Raw genomic sequence first — 26976 nt, 5'->3', positions numbered from 1 at the left:
AGGCACAGTGGGGGGTACATTTGGTAGAATAGCAGTCAAGAGAACTTTTAAGAAGTGGGTTTTTTTTTTTTTTTTTGACATTAAAGAAGAGTTTGATAGCAGACAACTTTCAAAGTACATTTCACGTAAAAGCGTATTAGCTTAAAATATATCCCTTTTTCTTATTCAGAGCATATTGCATTATAATTGAACAAGAGCAGTCAAGAAGCAATAAATATGTAGAAATAAATGAAGTAACTAATTGAAATCGAAAAATATAGCTAGTTATAAAATAACTCCATAAATGGGCAAAAAAGATTAGACTTAGCTGAAGAGAGAAGTTGTTAATTTCAAGATAAAACTGATAACTCTTCCAGGACACTGTACAGCAAGATAAAGAGAAGAAAAGAATGAAAGAAAAGCTAAGCCACCTTAGAAGTAGGTTGAAAAGTTCCAGGGTAGGTCTGATTGGAGTTCCAGAACAGAGAATACAGAGAATGGTGGAGAAGCAGTACTGAAGAAAAAATGACTAACCATTTTCAAGAATTTTTTTTAAAAAGTGGAAATTGTTGAATAATTAGAACTGAATCATAACAAAAGCATTGTATCTGAACTTGAAGGATACAGGAAAAGTGGTGCTTAGGGGTGAATTTATAACCTTAAATGCATGTATTAGGTTGAAAGAAAATAAATGAGCCAGATATTCAACTCAAAAACTAAAAAAAAAAAGGAGAAAGTAAAAGCTAAGAAAGAAGGGAGGGAAAAAAAAACAAAAATAGAATTTGGTGAAATAGAAAATAAAAACAATAGCAATGTTTATTCAGATCAGAGCTGGTTCTTTTTAGTTGATTAAGTTCTGGACATACTCAAAAAACAGATGATGAGGGGCGCCTGGGTGGCTCAGTCGTTAAGCATCTGCCTTTAGCTCAGGTCATGATCCCAGGGTCCTGGGATCGAGCCCCGCGTTGGGCTCCCTGCTCGGCGGGAAGTCTGCTTCTCCCTTCCCCACTTCCCCTGCTTGTGTTCCCTCTCTCGCTATGTCTATCTCTGTCAAATAAATAAATAAAATCTTAAAAAAAAAAAAATGATGCAAATAAAATTTACAATGAGATATAACTACAAACACAATTATAAATTTAAAAATTACAAGAAATCACTATATAAATTTTATATAAGATATATATTAATATATAAATAATATATAACATATATATTAATATATATAAATAATATATGTATATAAATTTTAAAAACCAGGTGAACTGGATTATTTTCTAGGGGAAAAAAATCATTCCAAAATTGTAAAGAAAAAATCTAAAGAAATTTAAAAACTGTTAAAACAATTGAAGTTGTAGTAAATTTCCCCAAGAGGAATAGGTTTTTAAGAATAACAACTTTAGGGGCGCCTGGGTGGCTCAGTTGTTAAGTGTCTGCCTTCGGCTCAGGTCTGGGATCAAGCCCCGCATCGGGCTCCCTGCTCGGCGGGAAGCCTGCTTCTCCCTCTCCCACTCCCCCGCTTGTGTTCCCTCTCTCGCTGTCTCTCTCTCTGTCAAATAAATAAATAAAATCTTTAAAAAAAAAAAAAAAACAACTTTAGGGGCACCTGGGTGGCTCAGTTAAACATCCAACTCTTGCTCTCAGCTCAAGTCTTGGTCTCAGGGTCGTGAGTTTAGGCCCTATGTTGGGCTCCACGCAGAGTGTGGAGCCTATTTAAAAATAATAATAAAATAAAAATAAAAATGGAAACTTTATTGAGCTATAATTCACAAATCCTATTATTTATCCATTTAAAATGTACAATTCAGTGCTTTTTAGTATTTTTAGAGTTGTGCAGCCATTACTTTGATGTTTTAGAATATTTTCTCACCCCAAAAAGAAACTGTTGTACCTGTTAGCCGTCAGTCCCAGTTTTCCTCAAACCCTCCAGACTTAGGCAACCACTGATTTACTCTGTTTCTATAGATTTGCCTATTCTAGACATTTCATATAAATGGAATCATTCAATATGTGGCCTTTTGTGACTCACTTCTTTCACTTATAATATTTTTAAGGTCCAACCATGTCGTACCATATATCAGTGCACTTTATTCCTTTTATGGCCAAATATTATTTCATTTTATGCATATACCATATTTTGGTTATCCTTTCATCAGTTGATGGATATTTGGATTATTCTGCATTTTTTTGCCTATTATGAATAGTTGCTATCGGCATTTATGTACAAATTTTTGTGTGGATATACATTTTCATTTCTCTTGGATATATACCTAGGAGTGAAATTACTAGGTCATATGTAACTATGTTTAACCTTTTGAGGAACTGCCAGACTGTTTTCCAAAGTGGCTGTGCCATTTTACTTTCCCACCAGTAGCATATGAGGGTTCTAATTTTCCACACCCTCACCAACACTTTCAGTATCTGTCTTTTTTACTTTACCCATCCTCACTGTGTGAAGTGTTACCAGAGGAATAGTTTTAATTGTGATATTTATAATCCTTTTTCAGATATACTTATGGTGAACAGATAATTCTATTTTTATACAAAATGACCCAGATAATAGAAAAAGAGGGAAAGCTACCCTGCCGTTTATCAGACAAGTGTAGTCTGGAAACCTAAACTGGAAAGAATATACAAGGGAAAATATATTCAATCTTATGTATGAACAGAGACATAAAAATTTAATTAGGATAAGAATGTAAGGATAGTTCAATATTTGAAAATTGTATCAATGTAACATAAGATTTAGGGGAGCAGTCTTTTTCTTTTTAAGATTTTATTTATTTGTTTGACACAGAGAGAGAGGGAGAGAGAACAAGTGGGGGAGCAGCAGGCAGAGGGAGAAGCAGACTCCCTGCTGAGCAGGGAGTCCAACACGGGGCTCAATCCCAGGACCCTGAGATCATGACCTGAGCCGAAGGCAGATGCTTAACTGACTGAACCACCAGGCGCCCCTAGGGGAACAATCTTGAAAGATTTAGTGAAAGTTTATGATAAAACTCAATGCCCATTAATGTTTTGAGAAAAAAAAAAACAACCACCCTCAAACCATGACAAGTGAACTTTTTCTTTCAGTAAAGGCTGTCTTTCAAACTGTCTTTCAAACAGCAGCATTATGCTTAATGGTGAAACCTTAGAAACAGTCCCATTAAAGTCAAGAATCAGACAAACACGTCTTTACTCATAAGCGAAAAGAACTACAATCCAAATGGATTGGAAAAGAGGAAAAATGAGATGAACATATCCGTAGAAAATTTTTTAAAAAACCAACACTGTGTTAATAAGAGAATTCAGTGTCACTAGATATAAGATCAAGATTAAAATTGGCAGTAGCCAGTTAGAAAATAAATTTCTCCTATACAGCAAATTCTATAAAGTGGGTAAAGTGTTATTGAAGGACATAAAATTAGACATGAGTAAAAGACAGAACATACTATATTTATGGTAAGTATAAATATTGCTTAAAAAATTCTCTGTGATTTATTATACATAGTTTCAGACAAAAATCCCAATAGGATTTTTTTTATACAAAAATTATATACAAAATTAAAGCCACAAGAATAACCAAGACAGTTCTGCAAGAAGAACAACAGTGAGGAGTGGCTTGTGCCTGTTTAGCAAGACTAATATTAAACATGTTATTTAGAATGGGATACTATGTAGCAGTGAAAAAGAATAAACTGCTACACACAACATGGCTTGACTCTCCCATGCTTATGTTCAGCAAAAGAAATGAGAAACAAAATACTACATATCGTATGATTTCATTTACAGGAAGTTCAAAAACAGGTAGAACTAATCTGTGGTGTTAGAGATCAGAATGTTAATATCTTTATCTGGGTTGGGTATACATTATTTAAAAATCAAAGTGTATACTTTATGTAAATTACACCTCAATAAAAAAAAAAGTAAAATATAAATTTATGGTAGTTAAAGTAGTATAGTCTTAATACAGGAAAAGACAGCTTAATATAATAGAAGAGAGAGTTCAGAAATGGATCCATACATATTTGAGAAGTTGATAAGAGTTAGAGATGACATTTTCTATCAGCAGGGAAAGAAAGAGTGGACTGTTGAATTGGTTTTCTATATGGGGGGAAAACTAGGTCTCTACTTCAAACTTTATGCAGATGTCAGTTCCGTTTGAACTTTACACTAAGCATGAACAACTCTTTAATAAAGAGGAAAGTATAGAAGAATGTGTGTCTTTAGGATGTGTGAGGCGTTCTTTAACAAGTCAAGAAAAGAAGAATGGACCATCGAAGATAAAGACATCAAGGATAAAGGATTTGACTACCTCAGAAAGAAAAACTTAGGTTTAATAAAATACATCATAAACCAAACTAAAATGTGAGTGGCATGACTGAAAGATAGGTGTAATGTCTGTAATATCTAGTGGATTTGTGTCCAGAATATATAAAGAGGAAAATAATAAGACAGATGATACAAATGCAAATAAACTGAACAATGGATATTAAGGCAATTCACAACAGAGCAAAGGAAATTGGAATGGCTAATGAACTGAAAAGATGCTTAGTCTCATTTTCAGGGAAATGCAATTAAAAACTTACGAGCCATCAGTTTTTTCACCCATTAGCTCAGGATCAGGTAAGTGTTACACAGTTGAAAGGTGCATATCCTTGTATCCAGAAATTACCATTCAAGGTATTATTAGTCTAGAGAAATTTGCACATTTGCCCAGGGAGATTTGTACAGGGATATTCATTTGGAAAAATCTAAATGTCCGTCAATAGGCATGGATAAATAAGATATAAAATAGTTATATAACAGAGAATTATGAAGTCTATGTTTAGATTTTTATCATTGGTGACTATTTTTATCTGTAACAAAAAATTATATTGTTTATGCCCAGGAATTGTTTTAAGTATATATAAACAATTATTTTAGTCCTCATAAGAACTCGGAAATAGGTACAGTTATTATCTCCATTTTATATATGGAAATCCTGAAGCATACAGAGGCAAAAAACTTACCTACTTTCAAAGGTGGTAAATGGCAGAGTGGAGATTGAAAGTTAGGATTTGAATCTCAGTTGCCTGGCTCCAGAGTCCATTATGCCATGCTGCATTTCAATGTGTCTAAATAGGGAGAGAGCTCAGAAATGTAAGATAAAGTCAAGGCAGAATGATGTGTACAGTGTGTTATCATTTACACCAAATTCATGATGGTGGTTACCTCTGTCTGGATGGGGTTGGTAAGGGGAGATCTAGTGATAATGGTGAAAGGAAGCTTTATGGAACTACATGTTTTTCCTTGAACATGTATATTTGTAGCTTTTAAACACCTACAGTTAATGTATATATAAGCTTATTTTTACAAAAAGAAAAACTAGAAGGATTGATCTAATTTTTTAATCTGCATTTATTCTTGATACTGGTTTATTTTTTAATTTTTTTTATTTTTTAAAGATTATTTATTTGACAGAGAGAGACACAGCGAGAGAGGGAACACAGCAGGGGGAGTGGGAGAGGGAGAAGCAGGCTTCCAGCTGAGCAGGGAGCCCGATGCGGGGCTCAATCCCAGGACCCTAGGACCATGACCCGAGCCGAAGGCAGACGCTTAACGACTGAGCCACCCAGGCGCCCCTTGATATTGGTTTATAGTAGAAAATGAAAGCAGTGGCCCTAGCACAGTGACTGTGATTTAGTTTAGTTCTAAGGTAGCAAATGAACACCAGTCACTGGGTTAGGTGCTAGGAATAGGGAGGTGGTGAATAGGTTTCATCCTCTTTCTTTAAGGAGTTTAGAGTTTTATAGGGAAAGAGATAAATAACTGTAATTCAATATGTTATATATATGTTTTCTTCTTTGTTTCTCCATCCCCCCACCCCCGCCCTTTCCTCCGAATACAAATAGGAGAAGGGGGAAACATCCTCATTTGGGGTATGGGAAACAGGCAGTGAAATGTCAGTGGCAGTCCTACTTCCTGTTCTTTTAGAAAACTACCAGAGAGTAAACTAATGGTCAGAGATTGTAGCATGTTCACCATTGTATCTCCAAAACTTAGTATAATCCTTGTGCTTAATTGAATAACTGGTGAATAACTGGCATACTTCCCTCTCAAATTAACTAGCACTTGAACCCAAATTTCTCCTTAGCCATCCGGGATATCTTCCATTGGTTCTGTTTCTTCCATTGATTATCAAAGTCTGTGGTAGTTTGACTAAGAATAGTGTATGAAGCCTTAAATTGTTTTGTGCCAAAGAACTTTGACTTGAGAAATATTTTAATCTGTAGGAAATTTTGGATCTCTAAAGTCCAATTTTATTTTCATTGTGCTGAGTCCAGTACATTTTTTTAAAACTAGTAGTCTTCTAATATTGGGATAGTACAATTGTTTTTCTATAGTCTCTATCTTTGAGTCAGTGCTGTCTTGTATAAGTGTTTATGTTCTGTTTCTTATTTGTGAAATTCTTAATTTCCTAAAACCACATTCTCTTCAAGTTTCCAGATGGTATTAGTGTTTATGGTATGAGAATCCTAGTGTCTTTTAAAATCTGTCATGATATCTCATAAAAAATAGTTACTATTGTTTCCTTTCACCCTAACGAGAGAGGTGTGTTTTCCTTGGTAGCAAATTAGAGTCAGTGTTAGGAGAGAATCTTTCCCCAAAGGGCAAATGTGAATACCTTAAAAATTGGTGAAAATGGGTAAATTTGAATAAATCATAGTGAAAGATGTTTATTTTACTTTGTAAATTTAACACTTGGATTATAATTGACAAAATCCTAAAACAAGTCGTGTTATTATGCTGGATGGATTTAGTTAAACTATTGGTCAAATCCTGTTCCATGTGTACATAGTGCTGCTTTCTTACTATATAACCCTTTTGCCAGAGATAACACGAAGAGAGCCTGGTTACCATTTGGTGGAACAAGCCTGCTGGCTCAAGCCTCTGCCCAGAAATTTGATTCAATCTCTTTTCTGGACAGTCTGGTAAGCTGTCATTGTTCTTCACATTAAAATCATCTTACTCAGGATGTACCCAAGAGGAATTTAATACTAAAGGAGGAGACAATATTAAATTCAATGAAAATTAAAATATTTACATTAGTTGAAGGCTTCACATTAAGCATGACTAATTTTTATAGCACTCCAATAGAAATATAATGCAAGCCACAAAAGGGAGCCATATATGTAATTTAAAAATTTCTCATGGCCAAATTAAAAAAGTAAAATGTAACAGGTGAAATTAATTTTAATACTGTATTTTATTTAACCCAATATATCTAAAAAATTATCCTTTCAAATCATTATTGAGATATTTTACAATCTTTTTCATACTGAGTCTTTGGACTCTGGTCTATATTTTATATTTATAGCACATCTCAGTTTGGGGTAGAACATTTCAAGTGCTTAGTACCCACCCGTGGCTTCTGTATTATATAGAACAGACTTAGAGCATCTGAAAAAACATTTGGTTTTATATAATTCTCCTATTACTTCTCATTAAAGGTGCTTTGAATTTCTTTTTTTCTTTTATTACTTCACCTGTGTGTGGGTACTCAGCTTTACTGTTGATCATTGGTAACCTGAAACCTACTATCCATTCCTACATTTGACAGAACATTTAGGTCTTACTGTAGTATTCCCTGATACCTAGGTCTACTTAATTTCTTTATATATTATTTTTAAAAGATTTTATTTATTTATTTGAGAGAGGGAGGGAGGGAGCAAGAGCGAGCAGGGGACCAGGGGACAGAAGAAGGGAGAAAGAATCTCAAGCAGACTCTGTGCTGAGCATGGAGCCTGACGTGGGGCTCGATCCCACAACTCTGAGATCATAACCTGAGCCGAAACCAAGACTTGGACGCTTAACCAACCGACTAAGCTATCTAGGCACCCCATCCTTCCTATAAGCTTCCTATAAAAAGCTCCTACTTTTTATCAGAATATGAGACTCAGACCTTCTACATAGGCTACTCTAGGTAGGATTATACATTATTGCCATTGTCATCTCCTCCACCCCAGCAGGGTAACAAACCTCTCTTTTCTTGGTTTAAAGTCATTGTCTGAACCAGAAGTATTCCTTATATGATGACTTTTTTTTTGTAAGAGGGAAGTCCAACATCATACTTTATGGGGATTGGGTGTCCATTCTCTAAGATGCTAATTGCTTGAAGATTTCCAAATCAATCAATTTTTCTCTACTTCTTCCTTAGTAGATACTATGAGAATGAACATATTGCAAAATAAAGGCATATCTAAGGTACAACACATATGACTTGACTTTTTTTTTTTGGTAAAGCTTTTATTTATTTATTTGTCAGAGAGAGAGCAGGAGAGCACAAGCAGTGGGAGCGGCAGAGGGAAAGGGAGAAGCAGGCCCCCTGTCAAGCAGGGACCCCGATGCGGGGCTCGATCCCAGGACCCTGGGATCATGACTTGAGCCAAAGGCAGACGCTTAACCGAGCCACCCAGGTGCCCCATGACTTGACATTTTGATATCCTCTTGGTTTCACCTTTCCTAGATGAGTGACATCTATGAAGATTATTCTCAGTAAATGAATTTATGACCTCTAATACTGGTTATCTCTGTGTCCCAGTGCCAGCAGAAGAGTCTTCTATATTTTATTTCAAACAATGCTCTTGTAATAAGATTACTTGAACTCTGAATATATAAATGCCCAGATTCTGAGGTTTCTTGGGCTACCTGCTTTCTGGTCTTAGTTATTATTTAACTTTCACACCTCTTTTGAATTTCCAGTCTTTCTCAGCCTACCTCTTTGTTACTCTGTCTCCCTGCTAGCAGAATCTCGATTCCATTCTGTTTCCTTCCCACCCTTACTATCCAGGAATACCCATTATTGTTGGTAGGTATTGCCAAGCACAGTGAACACAGCATTTGTTAAGGTCAAGTTTTAGCAACAGTGTGATAGGGTATGGTGTGGAATTAGCATTGGCGGGCCTGGTCTGGTATTGAAATGAAGCATAGAATATTCTCATTTTCCCATCCACTATGACCATTCATCCTATTTAATTTCATTGCCACTACCTAGGTGAAAGCTGGTAGTTGCTAATTGTGGTCACTGGTATGTTGGTCAAATTTCTGAGTTAGAGGCTGTTATAGCCAGTGAACGCTAGGCAGCATGTGGTAGCTGCTGACTTTGAACAAAACTAAAGACTGACTGAAAAGGATTCTAGGATTAGAGCAAAGGAACACTGGATTTGTTTTCTTCTTTTCTTTTCTATGATTAGATAGTTTGTCCTATCTACTGCCATGACACTGATGTTCAAAAGATGCCAGTTTAGCTTCATCTCTGAGTATTTACTGAGACCAGTGAAGTGCCAGGTACTTTCTCAGCAGTGACCAAGATGGACACTGTGCCTTCTCAAGCAGTGGTTACTTGTTATTCCTCTTTAAATGTCCAGGAGCTCTCTACTGCCTTCAGGTCCAAGTCAGAGGCCTCAGCTTAGTTTTTGAGTTTCTGCAGTAGAGACTGGAAACTGATGACTGGTGGTACCAGTTTGACTCTTTGTTTTATTTGGTCCCCTCAGTGTTGGTCTACATCATGTTTCAAAGAAATTGAATTGCCACTATTAAAAATTCAGGAGATTTTTCTTGAAATTTTAAATTTCCAGCTTTTTTTTTAATTGGAAGGTCTAGCAACCCTGAGCCTCATTGTTCATTGCAACAGTTTGACCCATTTAGAGGGGACTTTGGCTCTCCACAGTTCTCATCACTCACTGTTGTCTCCTGGGTGTTTGTTTTACCTGGTCCTCCTCACTCATTAATTATCTAGTCTCTGTAGATAATTGAGTTTGTAACTCCTGTTCTAGGTAATCTGATGATATCTCACTACTCTAAACTTTGTTTCTTTTCTTTGATAGGAACTTTTTAGTAAGGCCAAGAGACGTCGTTAGGTAAAGTCTATACTCCTTAACATGGCTTACAAATCTTTTCATGGCTTGGTTCATGTTTATTTCTTTATCACTAGCTCTTGCCATTCACCCCATAATGTTACGCCTCAGCCATATCCACCAATCCTCCTACCAGTAATGTGCTCTGTTGTTTCTAGCCTTTGTACACACTCAAATCTTGAATGTTATTTTGCCTTTCTTCTCATCCTCTGTTTCCACTGCTTCCCACCTCCCACCCCAAGTTTGGTTAATTCCTGTTAATTTCATGTCTTCTTTCCTTCAGAAAGCCTTCTCTGTTCCCATAGGATCTGCCTAGGTATTCATCCTATATATTTCCGTAACTGCCTGCATTTAACCCAATCTTAGCACTTACCAACTGTTTTTGGTAGTCTGCTTTCCAAACCTGCTCTAGACTTTGTAAGAGGGTGTCTTCATCACTTTTGATTCCCAGGGCCTGTCATAAAATAGATATATAGTAAATATTTCTTGAGTGGGAATGGCTTCTTTCTCTAAGTTCTTTTAACAATTTCTAATTCTGAGTCTTTGCTTATGGAATTTCTATTGTATGGAATAATCTCTTTACTCTTCCAACTCTTGTTCATCTTCTAAGCTTCAACTTGTGGGGGGGCTATCCTAAGCGATTTTTTTTTTTTTTTTTTTAGCTAATTTCAGTATCTATTTAACCTTTTTTTCTTTAGGTTCCGGGAATACTTTTTAGAAATGTCTCATTTTAGCACTCAACATGGTTTTCATGTACCTTACTTTGTTATATTTAATGTACAGTATCATTCCTTTTTTTTTTTTTAAAGATTTTATTTATTTATTTGACAGAGACAGAGATAGCAAGAGCAGGAACATAAGCAGGGGGAGTGGGAGAGGGAGAAGCAGGCTTCCCACAGAGCAGTGAGCCTGATGTGGGGCTCGATCTCAGGACTCTGGGATCATGACCCGAGCCCAAGGCAGACGCTTAACGACTGAGCCACCCAGGCGCCCATGTACAGTATCATTCTTAAGGTGTTATTTGCCAGTAACTTGTGCTTATTAGTAGATTGCTAACTAAAATAATTTATCTAGTGATTATATTCAATTTATGAGTCAAGGCTCTACTATCCTAAATATTCTCCCTTATTTATTGAGAACTCTGACATCTAGCCAGAAGTTTTAGATCTCTACCTAAATTTCTTCTTCCATTTTGGACTTTTCCCATAATAACAGTGCATATATTTTAATTGCTTGGTTTTTTTTTTTTTCTGTTTCTCACACTAGACTGTAAACTAAAGGTTGAAACCATGTCTGCCTTGTTAAAACCACCTGTTGGTATATCTTAACTAATACTGGAGTTTAGAAGATCTTGATATTCACCATGTGCATGTTTAAGATGTGACTAAAACAGTGAGTGTTTTCAGTAAGTTAGGCATGAACATCTCTCAGTTCTTTGCATGATTATTATTAGGCAATTATTTAGGTAACTCCACTTTATGTCTTCTAGGAATTTCAAACTTCATATGTGCAAAATTGAACTTAAAATTCTCTCCCCAAATTCCCCCTCTCTTGATGACACGCACTCTCTCTCTCTACTTCCTTCTCTCTTACCTTCTACTTTCTGCTATTCATCTACAAATCCTACGTGCTGTACCTCCAAAATATATTTAGAATTTCACCTCTTTCACCCTCAACTGTTGCCATCCTATTATAGGCCACCATCATCTCCTGCTTGCCTATTATAATAAGTTCCTAAATGGTTGCTGTGATTATAGTCTGCTTTCCTACCATCTGTTGTCTAAATAGCAGCACAGCCAGGTAGTTTTTGTTTTTTGTTTTTTTTTTTAGTTTCCAAAGCTCATTTAAATTTGATCCTTGCAAACCCCTTTGTAGAGTCACTATTATTATTGTAATTATTATTATTGTAATTATTTTACCAAGAAAGCAGAGTCCATGCAGGTTAAGTGACTTATATGAGAACAGAAGCCATTCATTAGTAGAGCCAAAATTTAATTACAGATCTTCATGTCTCAAAGCTTTGCCTTGTGGACCACAATTTCTAAATGTGATGACTTGAGAATCCATAAGGACATTACCTTAAAGTCTCCCCTAGACAGTTTTCCAAAGGGATAGGTCATTCATACTATTTATAGTCCCTTTTTTTTTTTTTAAGATTTTATTTATTTGAGAGAGAGAGAGCACAAGCAGGAGAGGGAGGGAAGAGGAAGAAGTAGAGACAGGCTCCCCGCTGAGCAGGGAGCCTGACGCAGGGCTCAGTCCAGGACACCGGGATCATGACCTGAGTCGAAGGCAGACGCTTAACCAGCTGAGCCACCCAGGTGTCCTATAGTCACTTCTTAAGAGCAGTTTTAAGTTTGCAGTTAAATTGAGCAGAAGGTACAGAGATTTTCCATACACCTCTTGCCCCTACACTTGCTAAGTGCCCCCCCCATTATCATCATTCCCCACCAGAGTGGTACATTTGTTACAACTGATAAACCTTTATTGATGCATCATTATCCCCCAGAGTCCATTGCTTATATTTGGGTTCATTCTTGGTATTGTACATTCTGTGAGTTTAGACAAATATATAATGACATGTATCCACCATTATAGTGTCATATAGGATAGTTTTACTGTCCTAAAAATCTTTAATGCTCTGCCTATTTATCTCTCGCTCTCCCCAACCCCTGGCAACCCCTGATCTTTTTGCTGTCTGTAGTTTCGTCTTTTCCAGAATATCATATAGTTGGAATTATACAGTATATAACCTTTTCAGACCGGCTTCTTTCACTTTAGTAATATCCATTTAAAGTTTATCCATGTCTTTTGATGGCTTGATAGCTTATTTCTTTTTATTACTGAATAATATTCCATTGTCTGGATGTGCCACGTTTTATATGTCCATTCACCTTTTAAAAGACATCTAGGTTGCTTCCAAGTTTTGATAATTGTGGATAAAGCTGCTATCTACATCTATATACACGTTTTTATGTGGACATATCAGCTCTTTTGGGTAAATACCAAGGAGTATGATTGCTGAATTATATGGTAAAAGTATGTTTAGTTTTGTTAAGAAGCTGCCAAACTGTCTTCCAAAATGGCTATTCCTTTTTGCATTCCCACCAGCAATGAATCAGAGTTTCTGTTGCTCTACATCCTCTCCAGCATTTGGTATTGACAGTGTTCTGGAATTTGACTATTCTAAAAGGGCAGCCAGGTAATTTTTATTTTAACTCTAGTCAGATCATGTTATTCTCTTTTTCAGAACCTTCGCATTCTACTTAGTATCCCATTCTACTTAGAATACTATTCTAAGTTCTTTCCATTGTATGAAAGGAAGGCCTTAAGACCTTACATGATCTGGTACTTGGGACCTCTTCAAACTAATTTTACTATTTCCTCTCTCTTTCATTGCAGTTGAGACATTTTGGTCATCTTAGTGTTCTTCGAACATTCCAGCCTTCTGCCATAGGGCCTTTGCAATTGGTCTTGCCTTTCCAATTGGCCTTGCCTTTCCTGGAATTTTTCATATCTAGAGACCTCCCTGGCTTACTCCGTCACTTCATTTAGGACTCTGTTTAAGTAACCTTACTGGAGGTCCTACTCTGATTTTCCTGTAGAAAAATAGCATTTCTGTGTAGTTCTCTTTTCCCATACCCCGCTTAATTTTTCTTCTACTACCTAATAATATTTCATGTGTATGTGTGTGTACATTCATATATTTGCGTATAAGTGTGTGTATGTGTGTATAAGATGTGTATATTTGCCCATCTTTACTAGAATGTCTGTATGCTCCATGAGGGGATATTTCTGTACATTTGTAGCATAGGACCTGGTACATAGATGGTGTTCAGTAAATCTGGAGTGAATGACTGTATTATACCAAAAAGTGTTTTAGCGTTACTGATGTAGAGTATTATGGTAGGACACAATCATATACATAAGGAAGGCTTAGTTTTATTTTATTTCACAACTTGTAAGCTTTATGAGGCTAAGGATTTTCTTCTTTGCTCTATTCTCATGTGTAGAATGTTGCCTGGTGGCAATATATATTTAATAAATATTTACTGAATCAGTAAGTTTATGGAAAGGAACAGGGATGTCCTTATTATGAAAATAACCAAATTATACTGTATGTGAAAGTAATCTTGAATAGAACTAAAAGTAGATGATTTAACTCCAAAAGTTGGGGGAAAGGGAAGGAGGAAGAGTGATAGTACTACCTTGATTAAAATCTTCTGGATCCATTTATCTCCATCATTTGCCAACTACTCCAAGCCACCATCATCTCTTGTCTGGGCTACTCTAATAGTGTACTACTTGATCTCTCCAATTCCAGGTATGTCATGCTTTAGCTCATTCTCTACACGACAGTTTTAAAATGGAAATATGATAGAAATAGCTTCTCTTCTGAAAACTATTTCTCTACTGTTCATAGAATAAAATTCAGATTCTTTAACTTGGCCCATTTGTAGACCTGCTGTGGCCTGCCTACCTCTTGATGTCATGCAGTTCTTCCTCCTCAGTATTCTCCAGTGTTACAAACTTTTAGTTTCTACAACACATCAAGTTCTTTGCTGCCTTTTTACACTCAGTGCTTACTTTTTTTTTTTTCTGCCAAATATAATCTTTCTCCCAGTCTTTCACTGGGGTAACTCCTTTGTATTATTTAAATCTGAGCATGTCAGGTCTTGTGAGCAGACTTCTTGAAAGCCTTATCTACGTTCACTCCTGTTACAGTTGGTCATGGTGTTGGAGTGGGCAGGGAAGAACAAAACCACAGTTTGTAATTATATATGTAGCTAGTTAGCTGCTTTTGTTTGCCATTGTATTCCTAACACTAAGCATGGTGCTTGGCACATAGTAGGTACTCAGTAAACATTTGTTTAATATGTGAAATAACTGTATAACAAAAGATGGAAAACAAAAAAACGAGCATGGAAAGAAAAAAAAAAGCAGAAAATATAAAAAGAAGACCACATGTGCTTATTAAAACACTAAATGCCCATGACATAAGCCCAGCTATTCAGCAAGACTCAGATTAGGTGAAATACAAAACCCAACTATACAGTGGATGTTAGAAACACATCTAGAACAAAATTACTAAGAAGGTTGGAAGTAAATGGATAGTCAAAACAAGATATTAGGCAAATATAAACAAAAAATTAATCAGTGGATGGTATTGCTAGACAGAGTTGAATTAAAAGCAGTAAACATCAGGGGCGCCTGGGTGGCTCAGTTGGTTGAGTGACTGCCTTTAGCTCAGGTCCTGATCCCAGGGTCCTGTGATTGAGCCCCAAGGAAGGCTTCCTGCTCAGCGGGGAGTCTGCTTCTCCCTCTTCTCCCAACCCCCCGCACTCGTGCCCCCCTCATTAAATAAATAAAGTCTTTTTTTAAAAAGCAGTGTGAGAAAGAAGAGAGGCACTTGTAATCGTCAAGGATGTAGTTACTAATATAAAGAGAACCAAAAATCTTTATTTTTTTTAAAGATGAAGCATTGAAGTATGTGAAGTGAAAACTAAATCCAAAGAATATATATATTCTAGATATATAGCAGTAATGGGAGACTTTCAGTCCTTGACACATCAAAGAGATAAAAAATAAGATGTAGACAGTCTGAGTCATATAATCAATAAATCTGATACAGTAAACATACTCTTATTGTAAAAAGAAAGAACACCTTTTCTATTTCCCATGGAACATTTAAAAAAATAAGTACTAGAAAGAAAAGTGGAAAAAAAAGTAAAAATATTGTCAACCACATACTGTACAATGAAATTTAAAAAAAAAATTTTTTTTAAAGATCTTATTTATTTTTATTAGAGAGAGAGAGCACAAGCAAGGGGAGTGGCAGGGAGAGGGAGAAGGAGGTTTCCCCGCTGAGCAGGGAGCCGAACATGGGGCTCCATCCCAGGACCCCGGGATCATGACCTGAGCTGGAGGCAGACGCTTAACCGACTGAGCCACCCAGGTGCCCCCTACAATGAAATTTTAAGTTAATATAACAAAAGCAGGACCCAGAAACCAAACCCCAAAACCTTCTCAAACCTCAAAACAAAAACCTCAAACACTTGAATTAAAAAGTGTAAAAATATTCTCCTAAAATAATCTTAGGTCAAAGGTCTAAAAGATACTGCAAACTGGCAAATGTAATCTATCTAGAAAATAATTACAATGAAAATTAAGTACATAAATAATATATGGGACACAGGAAAAATTATTTCTAAAAATTTCATTACTAAAATATTGAGTTAAAATAATGAGTTAACATTCAACTGAATTTAATAACAACAAAATAAACGTTAAGGAAAGCTGGAAAAGGTAATCTAAAAAGATAAGGATAGGAAGTAATAAATTGGAAGGTAGTTAAGACAAAATCAAGAGCTGGTTTTTTGATAAAAAGAAAAGTAGACTAGCTAACAACTTTCTTTTTAACAAAGGGAGAAAGTACAAAAATCAAATTAGGATTATGAAAAATAAAGCAACTATAGATATAAATAATATTAATATAATTGTAAGAGAATGGTTGGCACAAATACATTGTTTTCTAGGAAAAAGCAGATAATAAAAACTGATCCAAGAAAAGACTGAAACCCTAAACCTACCAGGCTCAGATGGTTTTACAAATGACTTCTTTCAAACCTTTATGGAACAGGTGATTTCACTGATACTAAACTGACCTCGAGGAAATAGAATTGAGGCTTCCTATTTTTAAAATAACAGAATCTACCACAATGTAAAGTTGCTAAGAAGATTAAACAGGTTAGTGCAAATACAATTCTTAGAACAATGCCTGATATATAGAAAGCATTCAATAAATGTTAGTGTCACAAAAATAGAGCAGTAGAGCAGACGTGAAATTGATAACACCCGATAGAGATAATCATAATAAAATAAAACTACAGATCAGTTTTATCTAAGAATATTGATGCAGAAATCCAATAGTACATTATAAAATATACTGTATAACGATTAAGTAGAATTTATTCCAGGACTGCAAAGATGTATTAGAATGCTCTTACTATAATTCAACATACTAGTTGATAAAAGGAGGAAAAGCTATATGATCATCTCAGTAGATCTTGAAATACTGTTAATAAAATTGTACATTTACTCCTGAAAAGTCTTTAATAAAACCTTTGCAATTAAAATATGCACCTCAAAACCATAGTCAGGAAAGTAGTTCATGGAGATATATTAGAAATAAAGTGAGGGGCGCCTGGGTGGCTCAGTCGTTGAGCGTCTGCCTTCAGCTCAGGTCATGATCCCAGGGTCCTGGGATTGAGCCCCACATCGGGCTCCCTGCTCTGCGGGAAGCCTGCTTCTCCCTCTCCCACTCCCCCTGCTTGTGTTCCCTCTCTCGCTGTGTCTTTCTCTGTCAAATAAATAAATACAATCTTTAAAAAAAAAAAAAAAAAGAAAGTGAAATTAATAGAAACAAGGCAAAAATATTATCTTATCACTTTTAACTTTGTTCTAGATGTGCTAAATAGAGAAGCACGATATAGAAGTAATCCCCTAACCCTTTGGATAACATCCAGTGCTTTGTTCTGGGCATTTAGTTACTGTGTGTTCACTGACTATTTTGCTTTACTGAATTTTCACCCATATTCCAGTAACTTCTAACCACAGTCTTAAAGTGTTTTGGGTTAGCTTATTTTAGTAGTTTTCACATTTAAAAAAAAATCTCAATTTTGTTTGGAACTCTAATTAGTAAAGCAAAACAGAGCTGCTTTGGTTGCAGAGGGGTTAGGGAACTCTTCCTGATGAGTTCTGGGAGTACTGTATGCAGCTTTAAAAATGACAGCTCTAAGGGCATCTGGCTGGCTCAGTCGGTAGAGCATATGACTCTTGATCTCAGGATTGTGAGTTCAAGCCCCATGTTGGACATGGAGCCTACTTAAAAAAAAAAAGTTAAAAAATAAAAAAATTACAACTCTATTCTGTCTTATGCAGTTTTCTATGTTGCAGTCCTTTACAGTGATATAAAACAATTGTTTTATAAAATACGGTCACCAATTTGATAAGATCTTATTCTTGGCAGCTTTCGATTCTTCTTTGGTTATGGTAGATATTAAATTAGAAGCAGCTTGGGATTGGAAGTTGTGAATGTGATCACTTAATTTCACAAAAGCAGATATATCAAGAAGTGGTAACTGATAATGAGACAGGAGACCAAAGAATTACCAACTAGAATGACAAAACATTCTGGAACTGCCCTCTCAAATAAGGGGAGATGGCCAAAACATCTTAATGGCTATGTGGATGAGACATGTTGTGTGTAGTTCTGAATGGTGATTCTTGAGTCATGATGACCACACAACATTGTGACCTATAGAAAGCATGTGCTGTTGAAAGTCAAATACTGCATGATCTCATGTATATGAGGAATCTAAAAAAGTTGAACTCATAGAAGCAGAATAGAATGGTGGCTGCTGAGGAGTGGGAGAACTGGGAAATGTTGGTCAAAAGGCACAGTTTAAGTTATGCAGGATAAAAAAGTTCTGGGGAATCTAATGTACAGCATGGTGACTATAGTTAATATTGTATTGTATACTTGAAATTTGCTAAAAGAGTAGATCTTTAATGTTCTCACCACCACCACCACAACAAAAAGTCGATGGATATGTTAATTAGCTTGATTATGACAGTGTATTCATAAATGAAAACATTTTATACCTTAATTATATGCAATTTTTGTTTGTCAAATGCACGTTAATAAGGCTGGGAAAAAAAGTATGGACTTTAGAGTCAGGCAGACTGGGAATTGAATATGACTTGGAATGTGACCATGGCAGCTTTCTTAAACATTTTGAGTCTTAGTTTCCTCATCATGTGAAAAGGGATTTGAAATGAAAGGAGTTAGTGGATGTAGAGGTTAGTTTGATTCTTGGCACACATAAGACACCCTTCATAGCTTTTATATGTTACATTGTTTACTAAGACAGTGAAGCATGTAACAAATTTTAGGAACAAAATTTAAAGATTTGGGTTTTTTAAAGGTATGCTTTAGTTAGCTAGAAAATCAATTTTATTTAAACACTTTATTCTCAGTTACTCATAACTAAAATCTTGCTACATTTCATTTTTTAACTGAAGTATAATTAATGTGCAATAAAATGCATAGGTCTCATATTTTCAGTTTGACTGCATCTAACTTTGGATATTAATGTAGTAGTATCTTTCTTTTTTTCTTTCTTAAGATTTTTATTTATTTGACAGAGACACAGCGAGAGAGGGAACACAAGCAGGGGGAGTGGGAGAGGGAGAAGCAGGCTTCCCGCTGAGCAAGGAGCCTGATGTGGGGCCGATCCCAGGACCTTGGGATCATGACCTGAGCCAAAGGCAGATGCTTAATGACTGAGCCACCCAGGATCTTTCATTTGCATCAAACTACTACTAGTGAATTGCTAAATATCGTTGGTAACTGTTATAACTTAGTAAATTCTATGTTAAGAAAACTCTTTTATGGGGATTCCTGGGTCGCTCAGTCGGTTAAATGGCTGCCTTCAGTTCAGGTCATGATCCCAGGGTCTTGGGATCGAGTTCCGCATTGGGCTCCCTGCTCAGCGGGAAGCCTGCTTTTTCCTCTCTCTCTCACTATCTCTGTCACTATCTCTGTCTCTCTCTCAAATAAATAAATAAAAATCTTAAAAAAAGAAAACTCTTCTATGGAAACTTCAGTTATTTCAAAGAACTGAGTTAATTTGTAGTCTTTGTTGGTCTATATAAACTCAGTGGCAGTGTTTGATAAATTGTGTTTATTCGTGGCCTGTCCAACAAAAATTTCTTCACATAGCTTCCATTTGTTAGTACATATTCTGTGTGAGATTATAACAGTAGTCTTCTCATATTTCTTTTTTATTTATCTCATTTGGGAAGCCTAATATACCCACTTTGCCCAACCCCCTCCCCCCACTTCCCCTAAGAGAAGCTGGGAGTTCACTTATGTTTGGTTGAGAAATACTGAGAATAGAGGGACATTTGTCTCTTCTAAATTAGGACTCTTCATCAGCAGAAATCCATCCCTTCTGTAGTCTTTTCCTCTCTTCTTTAGGTAAACCTCTTTTTGTTGCATGTTTCTTTATATTCCCTGTTATTGTTAAACCTTAACTTCCCCTTTTCAGTTATTTTGGAATATGTCTTTATGACCTATTCATTCTAAAGTAATTTAGTTCTGGGGTGCCTGGGTGGCTCAGTTAGCGTCTGCCTTTGGCTCAGGTCATGATCCAAGGGATCCTGGGATCGAACCCCACATCCATCCATGTCCATCCTGCTCCCTGCCCAGCAGGAAGCCTTCTCCCTCCCCCTTGCCCCCCTCCACTCATGCTTTCTCTCTTTCTCTCGTTCTCAAATAAAGTATTTTAAAAAAATAATTCAGTTCACTTCTCTACAAACCTAAGTTGTTCACTTACTGTTTTATGATAAAATTTAACTGATTAGAGCTAAATCTGTGTTAGTAAACATACAGATGTTTATTCAGAATACTGTTTTTATTCTAAGAAATATGGTATTATGTCACAAACTTCATATATAGCCATTGATCCAAATTTTAGAGAACTTTATGAAGACTGAATTAAATCTTCTGTTAGCAGATAAAAGATAACCATTTGTTGATTTATGACTTGTGACAAATGTAATAATATAAAATATGCATATTACATCTATACCAAATGTAATATGTAGAATAATCAAAAGGAAGTAGACTAGCAGTGATTGGTATTATTAGGCTTAATTTAAAAAATTTTTTTTCTAATTAGAGCTATCTCTAGAAGAACATTTTAATTTTATTTATTTATTTATTTATTTATTTATTTATTTATTTATTTGACACAGAGAGAGACAGCTAGAGAGGGAACACAAGCAGGGGGAGCGGGAGAGGGAGAAGCATTTATTTCTTTATTTATTATTTGTTTATTTATTAGAGAGAGAGCTAGAGAGGGAACACAAGCAGGGGGAGCAGGAGAGGGAGAAGCAGGCTTCCTGCTGAGCAGGGAGCCCGCTGCGGGGCTCAATCCCAGCACCCTGGGATCATGACCCGAGCTGAAGGCAGACGCATAGCGACTGAGCCACCCAGGTGCCCCAAGAAGAACATTTTTAAAATTAGAATGAGGGTGCCTGGGTGGCTTAGTCGGTTAAGCATCTACCTTCAGCTCAGGTCGTGATCCTGGGGTCCTGGGGTCGAGCCCCACATCAGGCTCCCTGCACCTTGGGGAGCCTGCTTCTCCCTCTCCCTCTGCCTCTGCCTCTCTCTCTCTCTTTCTGTCTCTCATGAATGAATAAAATAAAATCTTTAAAAATAAAATAAAATAAAATTAGAATGAAATCTGTGATTATAGGCATCTTGAATTAAGTAGAAAAAAATCTAAAGAAAATGACAAAAGTAAATTGTATGACATTGTATAATACATTAAAACAGGCACATTTGATCAAGATTTGTGTTCTGACACTTTCAAATTAAATGTAGCTTGGGGTGCCTGGGTGGTGCAGTCGGTTAAGCATCCAACTCTTGGTTTTGACTTAGGTTGTGATCTTAGGGCCCTGATCTCAGGGTCGTGAGATCGAGCCCAGTGTCGGACTCTGTGCTGAGCTGGACTCTGGACTGAGCACGGGGTCTGCTTAAGTTTCTCTATCCCTTTGCCCCTCCCCCCTGCATGCACACACACTCTCTCAAATAAGTAAAAAAATGTTTTAAAAATATTAATGTAGCTGCTTTTATTATTTAGAATGTGCTTTTGTAATATACACATTATTGGTTCTTTTGTTGGTCTTGAACTGATTTATATATGAATTGCCAACAAAAGGTGCTTATACTAGGTTAATTTTCCTCTGATACATGGTGTGGGTTTGCTTACTTTTCCTGTCTATCTGTAGCGTATGCAATCAATATTTATGAAATTCCATTTAATATTAATATTATCCTAAGAAACATAATCAGGGAAGTATTTCTAAGAATCTTATATCTGCCACAAATATGTTATATGTTGTATGTAATTTTATAATATATGATGTGTATAACATTTCAATATCAGATTATAGATAATAGGTATATGTGTACATATGCACGCACATATACACACTCACATATACACATACACAAGGCCACACAGCAGACTTGAAATATGTTTCTGCTATTGTGGCATCATCATGCTTTTAGGCACCCAGCCTAAGCCTTGAAGTCATTGTTTACTCTCCTCCCCTCTGTCTCCACAGCCCCAAATCCAATAAGAGTTGTGTTTTTCTTCACATTCTCTCACATAGTCCATTTAACCCCTAAAGCCCTACTTTTTAGACCCTTACCGCTTCTCTCTCAACTATTGTAATAATTTCTTAATGGTTGTCCTTGCTTTAAGTCTGACCCTGATGCCCTTTCATTTTCAACAGTGAGGATTCAAAAATGGATTTTTAAAATTTTTCATTAACATTTCAAACATATGCAAAAATAGAATAACCTATGGATTGAACTTGTGATAGATAGCTCCCTGTTCCTTCAAAATGAAATGCAGACTTCAGACCACTTAATATATAAATCAGAACTTTTCCATAGCCTGGTTCCAACTTGCTTTTCTAGCTTTATTTCCTATTATAATCTCAGTATTCCAGGTATACTGGATTACTTATAACCATCAGTTTTCTGAAAATGCTTTGGAAATTCCATGCATCCTTTTGACATTGTGACTGCTCATAGTGCTCCCTCTGCCTTAATTGCCCTTCTTTTCAATCCCATCTGTTGAAATTCTGCAACTTAAGGCTCAGTTTAAGTATGAGTTCTTCAGGAAGGCTTCTCTGACATTTTTCTTTTCCACTCTAACTCTCCCAGTTGTAAGTGTGTTCTTTTAGTGTTTCCTACCTCTCATATTTATTCAACAAATACTTACTGAGAATATACTATGTTCTAGGCCATTATTGGATTCCTCATGTCTGTTTCTCCTACTAAGTTTGAGGCTCCATGATGTTGGGACCGTGTTGTCTTCATTTTTAGTCCCTTATTGCATTTAGCACAGTGTCTTACATATATATAGGTGAGGCTTTGAAGTGAATAGTCATCTCAACAGTTGACCTTCAGTTATTTTCGAGTAGATTATTCTATAATAAAACTATACAGTGAATACTTTAGTTTTTAAAATTAAAAAGTATATTTGTTTTTTATTTCAAAAAGTGAAACATTTTTGTTAAAAGTATAGAAAATATAGATGAGGACAAAGAAGAAAAGTAAAATCATCTTAGAAACCTAGAAATAATGGTAGCCTAAAACATTTTTGAACATTTCGCATTGATGTATTCTATTCACTTTTTAATTTAGCTCTATTCCTATTCTGCTCCCTCTTTGTCTCATCTGTGTTCCTCTTTCCCATACCAGAAACAACTCTTTTCACATGGATTTTTGGCAAACCGATTTATTATATATTTCTGTTTAACAAACTATCTCAAAACATTTCTCACAGTTTCTGTGAGTCAAGAATTTGGGAGCAGCTTAGCTTGATAGTTCTGGCTCAGGGTTTATCATGAGGTTGCAATTAAGATGTCAACTGAGGCCTTCAGTCATCTGAAGACTTGACTCAGCTACAGCATCTGCTTCCAAGATGGCATAGTCACACTCGCTGTTGTTGGCAGGAGGCCTCCATTCCTTGCTATGTGTACTTCTCCATAGGCCTGCTTCAGTGTCCTCATGACAGAGTGGTTGGCTTCCCCTGGGTTGAGTGATCCAAAAGATGGAAATCACTGTGAATTTTATGACCTAGCCTCAAAAGTCCCACTTAGTCATTTCTGCAGTATCCTCTGGTTACACACGTCAGCACTGTTCAGTGTGGGAGGACACTATACAAGGACTTGAATGCCAAGAGAGGTAAGGCTCATCAGGACCATCTTTGAGGCTAGTGCCAGTTGTCTAACTCTGCTCTGGAACTGAGCAACACCTAGGTGAAATAAATAAGCCAAGTAGTTTTTAGTTTTTTCCACATTGGGACTTTAGAGTATAGCATTGCCATTTTATTTGAAAATGACAAAATATGAAAGACTTAAACTCTTAAAAGAATGCATTCCTAAATCAAATTTTAGTGGTATCTTCACATATTAGCTTTCAGATTTTTCATACACTCAATTATCTGAATAACCTCAAAAATAAATAATAGTTCATTATTAATCTTTAATAATACTGTGTATAAGACAGTGTGTTAAGGTGTTTTCAAGTTCACAACTTTTACTCCTCACAGTATTGCTTCTCATAATTACTAGCTTATAAATGATAAATGAGACTTTTTAAGTGTCAGAGTAGGATTAGACTCCAGGCAATCTTATTTCAGAACCAAGCTCTTAAACATGCCATTGAATCTCAAATCTTTCAGTATCCTTGGAACGCAGAGGATATATAAGCATACCACAAATTTTTGTAAATTAAAAAAATTCTAAAGTAATAAAAAATAGTATTTTAAAAAAATAGTTATTATTTATAATAAGTCATATCTGCAAAAGAGATGTTGCTTACTAGGTTTTCTCTAGGGTTCATGAACTTGAACTATAGGTTCTACATTATGTATGTTTTTTTTTTTCCTGCCCTTAATTTCTGCTAACTTAAAATGATATATTGCTGACATGGTAACAAGCAGTGGCTTGCTCAGATAATTCTGGATATTCAGACTGAATATGACCCCAAAATTATGGATAATTTCTTAGACTGTTTCTTGTGTTCTCAGACTCTTGATGAACCTCATCTCACTAAAATGCTGAGTGTTTGAATATTTCAGATTGAGGCAATGACAAATGTATTATTAAGTAGCTTCCTGGTTATTCTTAGTAGGAAAGTGAATCCCTTGGTGATCAACCCTACACCCACTATTTGCCTTTTTCTTCAACTAAAAATTAAATTGTATTGCACCCTAAATCAACATATTCATCCTATTCAAGATTCTAAACATATTGCTCAGAAATACATACCACTTGAGCAAATCTTAGAAATCACAGAAACATTAGGGGTGCCTGGATGGCACAAGTGTCTGCCTTCAGCTTGGGTCATGGTCTCAGGGTCCTGGGATCAAGCCCCACGTCGGACTCTCTGCTCTATCTCCCTCTGTGATCTCTCTGGCTCTCACTGTCTCCCAAATAAATAAAATCTTTTTTTTTTTTTTTTAAAGATTGTATTTATTTATTTGACAGAGAGAGACACAGCGAGAGAGGGAACACAAGCAGGGGGAGTAGGAGAGGGAGAAGCAGGCTCCCCGCTGAGCAGGGAGCTTGATGCGGGGCTCAATCACAGGACCCTGGGATCATGACCTGAGCCGAAGGCAGATGCTTAACGACTGAGCCACCCAGGTGCCCCCCAAATAAAATCTTAAAAAAAAAATCACAGGAACATTCATTTCAGATGTTATCAGTATCTTGAAGAAATGTAAACAGTTTTTCCTGGAACAGTTTATATTAAGATAGAAAACTCAGTATATTAAATAATATTTTCTTTGTATAGAAAAGACATTATGACCATTCTGATAACATTGAATCAGAATTGGGAGGTGTATTTTTGATTGCCAGCTATGCATTGAGGACTAAAGCAACATATAGATTAGGCAATCAGTTATAGCCTCTTTTATAAAAGCTTCATACCTACACAAATAGCTGGCGTTCTGTCAACTGGTCCCAACCCGTCTTTTGCGGCTGGCATTGTAGTTCACAGTTTTTAATATAGTTTCACTCTACTGGCAGTAACTTTTCTGTAGCTTGGAGTGTCAATGATAAATCAGTCTTTGATCACTTTTCTCTCAACTAGATTGTCTATAATGATATAACAACTGATATTTTTTCACATTTGTGGTTCTAACTGTAAAGCAAAAAATCTGCTAGTATGGACATGTAATAGTATTAACTCTTCTGCATTGTATGCTATTAATATTATACATTGCCCAGTTATACCATGTATTAAAAGAATTTTGTGCCTTCTGCTTTCTCTTCAAACATGTCATCAACTTTGGAGTTTTTTTAAAGCTTCTCTTTATAATGTTTTTGCTGTTGTGAGTACAACTATGAATGATGCCTTTGTGGTTTTAGACCTCTCTCTGTTTTTGGTGACAGAATTAATCAATTTTACACTGAAGCCTATATTTTGCTCTTGTTTTGTAAAAACTTACTTGGTTTGCCAGTAATTTTGGAAATTATTCAGCAGCTCTGATGCTTCATGCCACTATTTCACAAAGGATTATATTGTGGTCAGTAGAGGTAAAAGAATCCTGGTTTGTTAAAAACAGTTTTTAGGTATTTGTCAGTACGCTTCTCATTCACACTTTTCTTTCCAGGTACTTGTGCATCCACAACAACACTTACAGATTCACTTACCCCAGTCACTCTAATTGACATTCTATATTCTATTGAAGTCTTGCTCAGTGTTATATCATTATTCTGAATTTTGGCATTTCTGGAATTATTTTCATCTCTACTTTTATGAGTTAAAACAATTTTTTTGAGTTTGGATTGTTACAAAATAACAGGATTTCAGTGAAAAATCATTGATCTTACCTTTTAAATATATGATTATACCAGGTCGCCTCTACTTGATTGATTGATAGGGCCCACTGGTGGTATGTAGACCATGCTTTGCGAATGTTATGCTAAGCTGCTCTAGAAGCACAAGAAGTAACAGGTCTGGGTGGTAAAAGTAAAGGAGAGGTAAAATGAAAGAAGCAATACTACTGCCTGGTGATGACTTTGAAAATCATTGTCTTACCCACACTGGACCAAGAAGCAGAGGAAAGGCAGTAGGGCAAAGGAATAAGGAGAGACAACACACAGTAAACCGTGTAACAGGAATAACTGACAGCTCATAAACTACAAAGGAGTGAAGAAGTACCAACTAGAACAGCTGTAGGAGGACAGTAAGTGAAGGACAAATCAAGTATTTACTTCAGTAACTTCAAGCAAAGGACAGCTTGTCCCACACTGCAGGTGTTATAATCTGATGGTTGTTATAGTCCAGTGGTGAGCTAAGTCAGTACCATAACTTCTGTGTGATACATAAAGATTCGGTGGTGTATCAAAGCAGCCATCCTCCGGTATGGGTACTAGATTTTCTGTAACAAAGAATGGCATCTTACTACTTGCAATGTTAGTAGATGCCAGTATGTATATTAGTTACCCGTTGCCACATAAC

At 36.1% G+C, this 26976-nt stretch overlaps 1 protein-coding gene across 15 annotated transcripts in view; it reads left to right on the top strand.

Annotated features, from left to right (window-relative positions):
* The window catches only part of YAF2 (YY1 associated factor 2), a 71356-nt gene that overhangs the window by 26777 nt on the left and 17603 nt on the right, over positions 1 to 26976 (top strand). For 3 of the 15 annotated variants that reach the window (XR_013449152.1, XR_013449154.1, XM_036065595.2), the window contains one exon: positions 6833 to 6932. The exons of the other annotated variants lie outside the window; for them this stretch is intronic. Coding sequence is in view for 1 of the 3 variants with exons in the window: in XM_036065595.2 (XP_035921488.1) it covers positions 6833 to 6932 (100 nt within the window). In the remaining 2 variants the exon portion in view is untranslated. The remainder of the gene's footprint in view (positions 1 to 6832; positions 6933 to 26976) is intronic. 15 annotated transcript variants of the gene reach the window in all.

Source organism: Halichoerus grypus, chromosome 6 (assembly GCF_964656455.1).
Source record: "Halichoerus grypus chromosome 6, mHalGry1.hap1.1, whole genome shotgun sequence".
Classification (NCBI taxonomy): Eukaryota; Metazoa; Chordata; class Mammalia; order Carnivora; family Phocidae; genus Halichoerus; species Halichoerus grypus.
Note: the sequence above shows the minus strand (reverse complement) of the source record. Positions and strands in the feature narration are given on the sequence as shown.